We start from the raw sequence: 15194 nt of genomic DNA on the forward strand, positions 1-15194 counted from the left end.
ATACAATGTGTATATCTCAGAAAAGTTTGCAAAATACAGACAAGATATTGTCAAAGTCCTCAGAAAGACTGGTAAAATTGATTCATACTGGATCATAGATGGTAGAATATTCTTCTGAAGATATTGCGAAAAACTGTCGTTGACATGGGATAAATAAACAAGTCATTTCATTGGACTGATAGAAGCATATATAAAGTATTGACAGTACAGGTGTTTGCTAGTCATGACATTTCACTTTTATTACCACGTATAAGGATTTCGCTGTTATAAATATGTAATATTATTTTGCTCTATACTACTCATATTTAAAAACATCCTTCTATACATAATTATGATCACCTGATCAAATGCATTTCATACATTGCAGATATTTAACAATGTTGAAATTTCTTACCATGTAAAGTTTATATTGAAAACGTTTCTTTACAACACGTGACTGTACAATATATTACTGTATTGGACGCACGTGCGTACAAAATAACCTGTTCTTTTTTTCGTATTCGGACGTTTTAACAGTCCCATGTTAAACATACGATTAAGCCCGAACACGTAAAAATTTACGAATGTAAATCGGGTGAAGTAGGCGTTCTGTGTACAAAGTTTGATTATATTATGCGTCTTGAAATCAGGATTATATATCAATCAAAGGCAGATATAGCTACGGTATTCAGTGATTCATTTTTAATTTAAACTAAAATAAAATAGATATAGAATAAAAATGGTTATTTAACATTGAACTGTACAATACGATATATATTTGGACGAGTACTCAGCTGAGAAGACCATATTGGACGAGCCGCTACAGAACAATCGTAAATAACCAAATAACATAATAGTGCTACACATTCAAATATGTTTCAAAGACGTAAATAATATGTCCACTACGGTTACAGTTAGCAATTATTGCATGTTGCATAGCTGTGCGTTCTTAATATATATATGTTATGGAACAAAACGCTCTAGATAATATTCAGTTCGCATATAACACTTAAGTTCAGTATTGGCATAATGCTTATATTTTAAGAATGCATATCGTCGATAATTTTGTAAACTTGCTTAGTTCATCAGTAATCTTCCTAAACTGTACTAAATATGCGACAATGTCATAATTGTAGAGAAAAAGCAGCTATGCCACTTTCGGTGTAGAAATACAACCCATAACGACCTTTAATTTTCGGGAAAATTGTGAATAATTTACGAGAGATATTTTAACGATACTGCGACCATAATAATGTATTACAAAGCTGCAAAATCAAATCAAACTGAATGTAGTAATTTTGTTTTCGTGTGTTATGCACATGAAGTATAGCCTAATAATCTAAATATTTATTCATATGGAGAAGCAGTCTATGATCATTTTAGAACATCTGCTCGTACTGAAATGTATGAGTACTATGATTTCTTGTAAACGTTTCGAAGTGTTTGATTCCAACCTACGAATGTAATTCAAACTTAGGTTTGATTCAAATGTATCGTATGAATAAATATAAATGTTCCAAAAGCTTTTAATGCATTCCCATCTACTCTTAGCTTTAACCCAAAGTGTATTGTACATTTCGACTAAAGTACTATAATGTATAACAATATTATTGCTGCATTTGTTCACACACTTTTGTATTTTAGTTTTCTTTTGTTTCTATTTGTTTCTTTTCGATTATGATAATTATTTGATTGGAAAGAGAGAAACACAGCTACCTGCTTCTGGACTTCATTAGTACTATAACTATTGTTGTCAGCGTTTTGTATTACCTGCTAACGATCACATGTTAAAGACTGTAGATAGCTTGTAATACGCTGTTTTAATGTACATATTACTTTTTATCAAATTATGTTTTCAACCTAAAATTTCAATCGGAAAAAAAGTAGTATTGGTCATGTACGTACATTTTCATCTTTTTGTCTTTATTGTTGTTGACAAACATTTGAATTTTTTAACTTGGATGTTTTAACGATGTACGATTCAATGGAACGCCGATGCACAAATTCTCGGTGAACTATGGCTTTGTATTTGCGAATGGTTAATATTTATCTAAATGTTTGAATTTGCTATGTGCCATCTTGTTGCAATCGGTCAATTTTATTGCACAGCATATTGTAGTGGTTTCCTCGAGAGAAACTATTAAGTCATAGAAATAAGCATATCTCTTGTCTACTTGTTATTTCAGCAAACTCAAAAACCCGATTTTCCTTTTATAATATAAATAATCATCACATGTATATTGAAACTAACCCTTGGCCCTTAAATCTTATGTCAATTTTTCCAGATAACTTCTAGTATAATTAGATGTTAGTAGCAATATAGTTGTGGTTGGTGATATCAATTTTGATTTATTAGATTTTCCAAGATTTCATATTCTTACTGATATCATGTTACTATATCATTAACAAAATGTTATTACTTAACCTACACGTGCCTGTAATACTCGTAACAGTTTCTTAGATCCTATTTTGTTAACTGATTAATGCTTATGTAAGAAAGCTTGTGTTAGATTTTCCAAGATTTTATATTCTTACTGATATCATGTTACGATATAATTAACAAAATGTTATTACTTAACCTACACGTGTCTGTAATACTCGTAGTAAATTGTTAGATTCTATTTTGTTAATTGATTAATGCTTATGTAATGAAGCTTCTGCTGTAAAAACAAACTTAAGCTTAAGTGACCATTATGCATGTTTAGCACATGTTGATATACCAATTTCATTATCTACCACATATAAAAGAGAAGTTTGGCTATATAAACACGCTGATTTTGACGAATTAAACAGATTAATTGAAGCATTTGACTGGCACACATATCTGCTCTTCCAAGATAGTAATATTAATACAGCTTGTCAAAAATTTACAGAGAAATTTTTAAGGCTTTCCCGATTACACATACCAACAATTAGACCAAATAATAAACCATGGATGATTTGCCTTTGGTACCAGTGTAGATCTTGATCAGTCTGCACATCCATGCAGTCTGATCATGATCTGCACTGATCGCCATTCAATCAGTACCCTTTTGGTAAGCACCCTTTTTGACAGTTATTGGTAATGTCCAAATTAGAGGATTGACAAGTTCATTATAGAAATTTAGCAGGGTAAGGTTTAAACAGAAACGGTAACAAGGTTAACAACAACAACAACAAAATGGTTAAATGTTTCATTTCAGGGAACTCGTCATTGCCAAGGCTGTTGACTATGGCAGGTGTTTTTGATGTATGGAAACCTCCAGGGGTATATTGATTTGTTACACTTTATTTGTATTTAAACTTGCTTGCCAGATGAAAGACTTGGACCAACAGGGATGATACTTTGTTTGCAGTTATTGCACTGAACAGCAGAGTGGGATTTGAGGCAGAAGGGTCACAGTTTTTATTTGAAGATGTTATCCAGTTGGCTTTAGTAAAATTGGTAGTTCTACCCATGTGCTTGCCTCTGTCAAAAGAATGTGCCTGAATTGGTTCTTTCCTCAGTTAATTAAAAAACAGTCCTACCAAGAATGATTCAAGAGCTGTCAGGGTTGCCAGCAGTCTTGAAAAGTCAGGGAAATTGGTTTCTTTTTCAAGGTCAGGGAATTGTCAGGGAATTTTAAAATTTGGTCAGTGAAAAATGAAAATCCTGGAAAGTCAGGGAAAAGTCAGGGAAAAATAATTTCAAAGCTCGAAGAAGTTAATCATTTTAAACTTTTGTGCCATACATCTTGGCAGTAATGCCTTCAGTTCATCTTCACATGATAGAAAATGTGAAATGTCAGTTTGTCAGTCTTGCCATTTCTGTGTATGTCTTATAATGTAGAGATGAATAGTTTTCCATTACTAACACAATATTTTCTAGTCATGAATATTGTGAAAACTCTTTTTGTTATTAACTATGCTTTATTTATTTTTTTTGCAACAAAGAAAGTGTGCCTTAAGAATTATGCCTTGCAGATATGCTTCAAATGATCTTGTTATTATCAATGCTTTATTGTTATGCCACTAGGAAACTATTGAGAGATCTTGGGTTTTGAGAGAGATGTTTTGCCAATAGGATTCCAGTAGTCTTGCTACTACAGTATTGGTCATGATGCTTTATTGTTTTTGCCACAGTGACTGGGACACTGTATATTAAGAGATCTTGGATTTTGAGAGTGATGCTTTGTCAATATGATTCCAATGGTCTTGCTATTAGTCATGGTGTTTTATTGTTTTTGCCTCTAGGAAACTGTATGATAACAGATCTTGGATTTTTGAGAATGATATTTTGCTAATACTAGCAGGGTTCCAATGGTCTTGTTATTAACCATACTTTATTGTTTTTACCATGAGGAAAGTGTACCTTAAAAGATGTTAGATTTTTGATAGTTACATGTCTTGCAAAGATGCTTTTGATATGTATCTCTTAATAATTAGGTTTCACTGACCAATAGTCACAATTATGTTTCATTGACTTGACCACCAAACAGTCATACAAGAAAGAAAACCATGTTTATTATCATTGTGTTTGATGTTTATGTTTAATATATTGGAAAATAAATACAAAACAATTGGAAATAAAATAATGGGAGGATTGGACGGCTATAGGGGAGGTCAGGAGGCCGTTTAAATGTTTGGGGGTTTTGGTCAGTGAAAAACATGAATTGGTCAGGGAAAAATCAGGGAATAGTCAGGGAATTTTATTCACCCAGAGTGCTGGCAACCCTGGCTGTACAAGAGGCATTCATGTTCAAATGGTTAAGGTTGTTGACTTCAAATAACTTGCCTCTAGGAGTTCAAGCTTTACTTAGGGCATAGGTTGGCAGTTCTACTCACGTGCCTGACTGTGATGAAATAATGCCAAGGTGGACACTTAGAGTCTTCCTGCACCATGAAAAGCCTGAAAGTGGCCATATGACTTAGATTTGTATTTGGGTGATATTAGAGCAAACAAAAACAAATCAAGAGCTGTACGATATTTTACTCTCTGCATTTATCACAGTATCAATGCGTAATCATTGCAGATATGAACTGTTAACAGACTTTAAGTTCAGAAAAAAAAAAAAAACGACACCTGTATATGGTGTTTCCTGGCCAACCCTGAAATGGGGCTTGAATTTTAAAAAAAAATATATTCTGTTTGTTGGTGTCAGTTAATTTTAGTGACATTTTCATAATATGAAAGTCTTGTTAAAATTTATTCATAATAAGTTTGTTGTTATATTCACCTTTTGACACTTTCTCCATAAAATAAAGATAAGAGAAAAATGAGAAGAAAGTAGAAAAGAAAAAATAAGGTGTTTTACCGGTAACTACAATTGACTTTCTTATGAATTAAGTTATGCTTTCACTCTGCTGTTTTACGTTAGAACAAACTTAATTTTTATTTAAAGGTCAGTAAATGATCTATTGCCTATGCATATTTTCAGTATTTGTCATTTGATGTGTTGTTAGTAGTTTGTGTTAATTGAGCCTCATTACATTGTGTATTGAAATGCATTTCAGGAGAGTGAGCCATTGTATTCATACAGTGTTATAACAGTAGAGAGTTCCCCATCAATGTCATGGATACATCATAGAATGCCGGTAATTTTGATTTGTTTTTGTAAGAAACTTTAGCCAGAATTAAGCTCGTTTCAGCAGATTTTCATGGACTTCTTTGTGGCTTAAAAACACGAATCTGAAACTCAGTGAACAAAGAAAATTTCTGTATGTTTTCAGATATAAATTTGGACATAGTATACCTTTAAATAAGTGGCATTAACTCTAGAAGAATAAAAATTTAATTTTACAGGCCATTTTAACATCCGATGAGGAAATAGAAGAATGGCTGAACTTTGGAGAAACACCTCTCAATAAGGTATTTGCAGTTTTTAATTTGTATCAGATTTATACATATATAAAAAGAAGTTTCTCACTTATATTAAGCTCTATATGGTTTCAACATCCAGTGTCACTGCAGGTTTTTATTCTGTTATAGGCTTCGAGGCTGAAAAAGTCAGTTACTTGTATTCAGTGTCACTGCAGGTTAACTTTATAATTTGTTCTAGGCCTCCAGGCTTTTAGACACCTAATTTCCATCATTGACTAAAATATTTTATCTTTAGGTATTTACTCCAAATGAAGAGAATCCTCATCATAAAATTATGTATTCAACTTTACTGAAAATATAAATCCATTCTGTATGTAGAGCTGCATTCATTATTAGATACAGTCAAACCTGTGTTAAAGACCACCTCTGAACAGAGACCACCTGGCTCTAAAGACCACATGTTTCGTTTCCAATTTCATTATTTACAGTATATTTTAACCTGTGTATAAAGACCACCTCCCAAAAAGGACCACAGTTTGGCTCTCCCAAGGGTGGTCTTTATAGACAGGTTTGACTGTATCATAAGTGACAGTCATTTGTTAAACTTCATGCTTTTTAGCGGTTTTACACTTTATACCATATTTAGATGTACATGTATATAGTGTAAACACATAAAATTGCTAGTTTTTTTATTCACATAAACTATAATTATGTAATAATTGTTGCTATTTTCCAGTACGAAATTTGGATCTAATATACCTTTAAAAAGAATCAGTTATTTGTATTCAGTCTCACTGCAAATTTTAAATTCTATTCTAGGCCTCAGAGCTGACAGAACCATTTACTTGTATTCAGTGTCACCCAAGGTTTATGCTCTGTTTTAGGCCTCCAAGCTGATACAGCCAGTTACTTGTATTCAGTCTCATCCAGTTTCCAGTGTGGTTAATAATTCAAGGCATAATTCTCCAGAGTGTGTGAAAAAAATTGACCCTAGGTAAGTGGTTGCAAATATACGCTATATTAAAAATATATATAAAGGTTGTCCAAACTGTATAATAAGTATTAATTTTATCTACAAAGCCTGTTTAAAATTTCGTGTCCTCTACATTGCAAAATTCATTTATATTTTAGTGTTAAATTTCCGTTAAAATTTATTCGGAGTTTGGCCTGTAGCATCATTGTGAGGTGTTATCCCAGTTTTGTTGAAACTGTTTACTTTGGAATGTTCATGGGGTAGTTAAAGCTAAAACTAGAAATACATTTAAACAACTTCTTCTCATGAACCGCTTGATGGAACTTCGTTCAACACGAACTGAACCATTATATTTTATTCCTCCGCCAAAGTGGGAAAGCCTCACCCATTTGATAGGTTAGAGCTAAAATTAGAAATACCTGTAAATGACTTCTCCTCTTGTTCGCTTGATGGATCTTCATCAAACTTGGTCTGTGGCATCATTGTAATGTCTATCTTTTGGGAGGTGATTTATCAAAATCACCTCAATGTAACCATGCAGAATTTAATCATGAATAGACTGTCTCACAACTATTTCGACATTCTATCTGCTGACAATGTAGTTCAATGCTGAATAATTTACCACCTCTGACGTCAATATCGTTACAGACTGGAAAATTTGGCCTACTCTATTACCACATTTGAAGCAGCCTTAGACATGATCACAAAGTTACAAGTACTCATGCCCAGTACAATACTTTGAATATATACGAATGGTGCAATAATTCACTACGAATAACTGTCTGTTGCAAACCATACTTCACATCTTTTTACTTTACAAGGGGTTTGAATGCATAACTGTATATATCACCAAAGTGCAGTATCATATTCATGATATGGTTAGCAGAATTAAATCCTTTTGGGTTTCTAGCTATCAAATTGTGCCATTTTTGGAATGCATTCTTTTCATACACATGCTAACATAAATCACCTTCCATTAAAAAATACTATCAGTACTTTGATTTTAGATTGGAGGTCTTCACCCCTTTTAGGGGTCACTAGAACTTAAAGTAGAAAAAATCTTTAAACAACTCGTGATCTTTGTAGCATCACCAAAAGTTGTTCAAATGGGGTCACTTGGCTCCTCCTAGGGGCCACTAGAGCTTAAAACAGAAATACCTTTGACAAACTTCTTCTTATGAACTACTTGATGAATCTTCATCAAACTTTGTCGGTAGTATCGTTATAAGGACCAAATGAGGCTCTTTGAACCTTGTAGGGGCAGAGAAATACATTTAAACAAAACTTCTTGTGAGCTGCTTGATCTCTTTTAAATGTGATTTGTACCATCATCGCAAGACTCCTAAAAGTAAATGCAGGCACCTGGCCCCTTGTAGGGGCAGCTAGAGCTAAACATAAAAATAAATTGAATTTACTTCTTCTCATGAATAGTTGGATGCAGAAAACTAATATGAAAAGACCTTCCAAAACATTCTAAGCCTCCACCAGTGTGTATTTTTCCATCCAGTTATAAACACATGAGGGAAGTGTGTAGTGTGTAGTGTTTGAATTGATTGTCATCCATCAGCTGCCTTTGGAACAAAACAAATACATGTATGAATATGAGACTATACAGTCAATTTATCCATCTTTTCACCTCTTTTTCAGCAAACCAAAGAAATCTGCTGGTAGTGCTTTCATGTCAGCTTGGCTATCCAAAGGAGCAAAAGTGAAATCTGAAGCAGAGCCACCAGAGAAAAAACCTAAGATATCATGAAGAGTTGGTTCACCTCCTTATTGTGAAGAGTTATACAACTTACTGTTGACGAGTTTGTGCATCTTCTTGATGAAGAGTTTATACACCTTCTTGTTGAAGAGTTAAAAAACCTCCTTCTTGGAGAGTTGATTGTTAAAGGATGTTTGTGATACGTTACAGTAGATTAGAATGATATATCGACAATGTCAGCTTTCATAGAAGCTAATCTGTATATTATGCTACTGTTCAACATAAGATGCTAAAATATCTGCAGCTATGACCTTATAAGCTTGTTCCCTATAGTTTTTGCAGATCTAGCCCATTTTAGAATGAAGTTTCATTGACTTGTAACTGTAATTCATGTTCAAACACATATGGTGTAGCACATCTGCCGTGGCACATCTGCCATGGCATACCAACATTAAGAAAAAAGTCTCTTTCATTCAGTTGCAATGGGTTAACTGGTTCTTTCCAGTTGCTGATACCTTCATTGTATTTGAAAGTTTTGATCTTTTCTTTTCTGTTGTTTTCAAGCAATTTGAAATATCATATCATACTATGGACCAGTCTAGATGGGTCGACGGTTCAGCGTTGATATACAAATGTAGAAGATTTGAATGGACTAGTATAACCTGTCTGCCCTATGAAAAATGCTTTATCCATTTGATGACATAGAGTCTTACGCTTGTCTGTTCTGAAAGCTTTAGTTTTCAAATGTGTTCTTTTTAGCTCCCACTTTTCGGAGAATAGGGGGGGCTATTCTACTCACCCCGGCGTCGGCATGAGCTTTCTTGGTTAAAGTTTTTCGGTAACCTTTGTTTTTCTATCTTATCTTTGTTACTATTGCATATATCTTACTGCAACTTCACATAAACATTGTCCAGCATACGAACAAAGTATGTATAAGGGCTTGGCCCATTATACATAAGGTCAAGGTCACCATGGTGTTATACTTAGGTTATTTTTAAGGTTAAAGTTTTTCGGCAACCTTTGTTTTTCTGTCATATCTTTGTTACTATTGCTTATATCTTACTGTAAGTACACGTAAACGTTGTCCAGCATACAAACAAAGTATATACAGGGGCTGGGCCCATTATACCCAAGGTCAAGGTCACCAAAGTGTTATACTTGGGTTATGAGGTTTGAAGTTTTTTGGCAACCTTTGCTTTTCTGTCATATCTTTGTTACTATTGCTTATATATTACTGTAAGCTCACATAAACATTGTCCAACATACAGACAAAGTATGTGCAGGGGCTGGGCCCATTGTACCCAAGGTCAAGGTCACAAAGTTGTTATACTTGGAATTATTTTCATGTTAAATTTTTTCGAAAACTTTGTTTATAGACATATCTTTGGTACTTTAAAAGATAATGACTTGAAATTAAAAACATTTCTTTTTAATCATAATCTGCATGTGTGGTTACAATCCCCATGACTCTTATTGTATTTTTGACAGAATTATGCCCCTTTCATACTTAATGTTTTTTGGCAATCTTCGCTTTCTGGATACAACTTTAGTACAATATAAGATAAAGACTTGAAATTAAAATGTATCTTTATCATCATCATCTGCATGTGTGGTAACGATTCCCATAACTCTGATTTGTATTATTTACCAAATTATGCCCCTTTCATACTTAAATTTTTTAACAAACTTCGTTTTCTGGACATAACTTTGGTACTATATAAGATAATGACTTGAAACTCAAAATATATCTTTACTATCATCATCTGCATGTGTGGTAACAATCCCAATTACTTTAATTTGTGTTCTTGACAGAATTATGCCCCGTGCTGTATCTTCCTTTTAAAAGTAGAGGTCTCTATTTGTAGTCCTGTTTGGCGCAATATAACCTATACTGTGTTGGTGCGCTGTAAAACCCAACTAAATAAATATTGAGACATATATTCATTTTATTGTCAAATCGCCGAATAGTGGAGCGCGCTGTCTTACGGACAGCTCTTGTTATGTGACTTTGTTTCATATCTATAATTATATTCTTAACTGATATCCCATGGTGTGTACGATTTAAATGAAAACATAAAAAGGGCAACTGATTATGATTACAAGATTTATTGCTCTTTGTACATTTCGAAAGGACAGACTATTATTCTTTAGTGGACAGTTTTATCCTTTGGGCACATTTTACTAGTTAAAAGCGAGGTGTTCTAGGAAAGTACTGGTCCTGCATCCGCTGTGTTTCAGTTGTATTACAGCTTACACAATAAATCTGTGTCTGTCCTATTGCAACTGTAATTAATCTGTGTTGGTTCTATTGCAACAACAATAAATCAAAGAAATTATTAAAATGGTCAAAGTTTAAAATTGAGCTTTGAAATAGACTTTTCTTTTTTACCAAATGACTTATGTTTTCAACATAATTTCCAATTTTAAACATTAGTCTGAGAATCCAGTCTGACCATTTTAATGTTCCTTTTCTATATGCGAAAGTTGACAGTATAGGACAGTCAACACCATTTAACGCTTGTGCTTGTTAAGTTGGGTTTTTAATGCATACATGTAGATGTTTGGTGAACTTTTCGAAGTCAGAGTACCCCTGCAGCTGTATCTGAAAAAATATTTTACAGATTGTTGAAAGCTTTTTTTCTTGAAGAAAATAAAATATAAAAAAAAGTCCTGATGTTGTGCAATTTTTAATTCAGTAGGACAAGGTGCTCAAGATGAGCTATTCATTGTTACCACACTGTGTCTGTCATTAAGCTGAAGTCGAAATTTTGGCAAAATTTTAGTGAAAATTTGTAGGAAGTGTTTGCCTTTATAAAATTTAGGACAAGTTCAATACTTCATCATCTGGGTTAAGAAACTAGGTTTCTTGCATACCCGATTTAGGTTTCCAGTGATTTCACCGTTGCTTAAAAACTCCATCTAATACCCCGGGGTGTAAGATGACTCTTGTGCTTTAAATGACGTATGACATTTAAAGAGCTACACCTTTGTAGAAAATAGAAGTTTATATTTTATTGTATAAAACAAGATAAAAATCTAACACTCTGTAGTATCTCATAGGTGGATGGATTGCTCAGTGGTTTGCACACTGGCCTTCCAGTCCTGAGGTCGGGGGTTCGATCCCCGGCAGTTACTCGGGAATTTTCAGAAACGCCTTTCAGTGTTTCCCACCCAACTAGAGGTGTACTGGTCAGGAACCCAGGCAGTCCTTGCATGTATCAGTGCTATACACTAGGTACATTAAAGAACCAGGCTGTCTATTCGCAACGAGCTAGGCTAAGTTAGCCGGATAAGCCTGTATCTGATTTCTGATCTCTCTGTCTTGGGGGCTTTGTCTCACTTTGGTCAGATTGCTCTGTGTCGGATGAATTATGTGTCCTGTGTGGCTGCATTTGTACTACGTAAAGCCCATTTGAACGTGAAATTGATCATGAATATAAATCTGGTATAATAATAATAATAATATGATCATTGTTCCATATAGTATTTCTCAATTCAAAAACATTTTATGAAAAATACATAACTATGCTGAAACATGAACTAAACATCGTAATTTGTCTTTGAAATATATTGATGTCTTCAGAGGCCACATTTTCAACTTTATGTAAATGAAACTCGGAATGTTTGTCTAAGATAAAATTTAGGTAAAGTTAAAAACTGGGTCATATAGATTGAAAAAACTTGGTCACTGGATCAAATCGGAGGCCACACTGTTTCCAATTTACATAAAACCAGGTGAGAATACCACAATAAAATTTGGGTCAAAATTGAAATTAGGTCACATTAACAATGGATCAAATCATACAAAACTTTATATGTCTCCACATTTATGGGGGTTGGGGGAGGAGGGGGACATGTAGCGTTGCTGCTGTCTGTCATAAAATCTTGTGTCATTCTCCTCCCACAGTACCACACTATAATCTAGATTTGCTTTAAACTTTCACAGAGGATCAAGCTTGATGTGCAGATGACCATTAGGGAAGGAACTCTTGCTGTGACTATTTTACTGCAGTTATGGCCCTTTATTTAGTTTTGCTATATAGAATATTACAGAGAAAAATCTTGAGTGTATAACTCCTCAATTACTATTGAAAGTTTCACAGATGAAGGACATTGATGCGAGATGACCATAAATCATGTAAATAATGGACTTTTTCTGTAACATTTTTTTCTTGATTTATGGCCCTTTTTTAATTTCATAAAATTGGCCATAGTGGAGGAATTTGGTGAGTTCAACCCCTTATTCACTTTTTGAAGCATTTATAGAAAACATTAACTAACTTTGCAGAGGCACATTTTCTACCAGATCTGCAAGGTATTTTATCAGAAAACTTTGTCTTTCTCAAATGTTAATTGGTCAAAGTCTCATAAGGCTTTAAATTTTATGTTAAAAACAGAAGAAAAATCTGTCAAAATAGCATGACTACATGTTCATGGCCAGAAAAGCTCCACATGAACTTTTAGTGTAAGATAAAATAATATTTATTTAACTTTGGTTTTACCAAACAGTTTAACACTAGCTAATATAAGCTAATTTCTGACAAAACAAGACTATCCTTTAACATACATACAAACAATCTATAGAGGGTAAGAACACATATAAATAGATATAATTATAAAAAGTCAAAAAGCATTAGCACATACTACATTAAGAGCCGCCAAGGGAGGTAAACAATTACAATAGATTCAATACAATTTTCTGCCATGTTCATCAGTTTTCAAACCATTGTTTTATTATGCCCACCTACTTAGCTTAATAGGGAGAACGCAGATCTACAGATCTGTCGCGAGTTCGATCCCCAGGCGGGGCGTATGTTCTAAATGACAATTTGATAAAATACGTAGTTTGACATCATTCGTTCCCCACCGCCGATTCATGTGGGGAAGTTGGCAGTTAATTGTGGAGTAGATCTACATGGTTTGTACTGGTACAGAATCCAGGGACACCGGTTAGGTTAACTGCCTACCGTTACATAACTGAAATACTGTTGAAAAACGGCCTTAAACCCAAAACAAACAAACATTGTTTAATTATTTTTTATAGAATTTTGTAATTACTTCCCTTTAAAACGAAAGTATTATGGATCTAATAGTGGACTATATCAATTGCTTTTGTTTTCAAACGAATTTGAAATTTTACATTTGTATTCGATAGATACTGGAATATTTCAACAATCAGAAAATAATAGCAAGTGAAGCTTTGAAGTCTATACCGATTTTGCAAGTAAGATAGAGGAAAGGAGGTAATCTTGCATTTCTAATGGAACTTGACTAGCTCCTAGACTATGATATATCTTTTTTTTTTACATTTTTATGATTAAATGTAGTTAACTGAGCCAGTCTATATCCTATGTGCAATATCATATAATATATAATATAATTTCAACATCAGTCCTGTGTGAAAATCTCTAAAATAGACTGGCTTTTGTCTCTATGGAATTGAATTCGTCAAAAAAAGAAAAAATACAGAAATACAGTTATTATCAGTCTAGTGGCTAGTCTATAATGGAACATATAGATTTAGATCTATTTAATAAATGAATTGTAAAGAAGTGTAAATAGGCTAAATGACAAAATGTAAAATGTTCTTTTATATATTCACGTGATCTTAGGAAAAGTATATACTGTTCAGTTTATTATAGTTATACATATGCTAAACAAAGAAGTATTTGTCACTAATATTTCTGTCTTGGTTTGGCCAGGACGGTCTAATAGGCCTACGTTTGTTCCTGGTTTGGCATCCAAATTTTAAAAGTAACTTAAGTGAATTTCTAACATGAATGAAGCAGACACTGAACGCAAATTATTTATACGTGTAAAGGATGATTTATTAAACTTTCGACCAAATCCCTTACTTGTTTTAAAAGAAAAGATTAGATTCTAACAACCTTTACCAGGTACCAAATTTACATACAGTACAGTACTTTTTAGCTCTTTGCTTGAACAGTGTTTTATTATGCCGGATTTCTTGCAGCGCTCCACATGCAGTTTGATAAAACAAATTATAATTCAATCACGTAGCGAATTTTAGGATCTTTTGTAGGACAAAAGTAACCGGTCTCCTCTGTCTGTAAAGTTTATAAATGACTATCTTTCACTCTTCAAGGGAAACAAATCCAGCTCTAATAACCAAAGCTTTGTTTCAATTTTCTCCCTTTATTAGATGTTTTTTGATAAGTTGATCTTTTTTCTTTTTTCAGTTGGATCGATAAATTGTAATAATGTATTTTTTTGATAATTTACTAATAATTCGTCATATTATCTCATATTTTTAACTTTTTTGCAACTGTTAATAAGAATGTTGGTTGTGTTTACTTGATGAGTATATATGCCATAAATCTCATTACTGTAGCGGTTCGATCCCGGCCGCGAAGGTCGAGTGGTTAAAAATCTTTTGTAGGCGGTTCTCTTAGAAACGCCGGAACACAACACATTACGTCAGTTTCGAAGGTGACACAAGGTTTCAAACCTCTAACACACATGTTATACAGAACTGGTGATTCTAGTTGTTTATTTCAAAGAGCTATAAAAATGAATTTTATTTTATACTTCTTTGTTTACTTACAGCCCTGCAAATATACACTTAAACTAGATAAATCCAACACGGTTACTCAAACGATAACATGTTTGATAATTATGATTTTTCTTCATTAAAACGTTTCAATACAGAAACTATTTTTGTATAACATTACATTATGCACTTTACTATCATTGACAACCTTTTTTCATTTCAACGATGCATGAAAACCATAACAATC

General features: G+C 33.4%; 1 protein-coding gene across 1 annotated transcript; it reads left to right on the top strand.

The window, feature by feature from the left end:
• The first annotated feature begins 3143 nt into the window (after positions 1–3143).
• On the top strand, positions 3144–11106 carry LOC123556608 (abasic site processing protein HMCES-like). The gene is made up of 5 exons (XM_053525400.1): positions 3144–3226; positions 5452–5532; positions 5741–5806; positions 6643–6752; positions 8379–11106. The coding sequence occupies exons 1-5, from the start codon at positions 3191–3193 to the stop codon at positions 8485–8487; spliced, it is 402 nt and encodes a 133-aa protein (XP_053381375.1). The 5' UTR covers positions 3144–3190; the 3' UTR covers positions 8488–11106.
• Positions 11107–15194: the final 4088 nt, after the last annotated feature.

Source organism: Mercenaria mercenaria, chromosome 15, assembly GCF_021730395.1.
Source record: "Mercenaria mercenaria strain notata chromosome 15, MADL_Memer_1, whole genome shotgun sequence".
Taxonomy (NCBI): domain Eukaryota; kingdom Metazoa; phylum Mollusca; class Bivalvia; order Venerida; family Veneridae; genus Mercenaria; species Mercenaria mercenaria.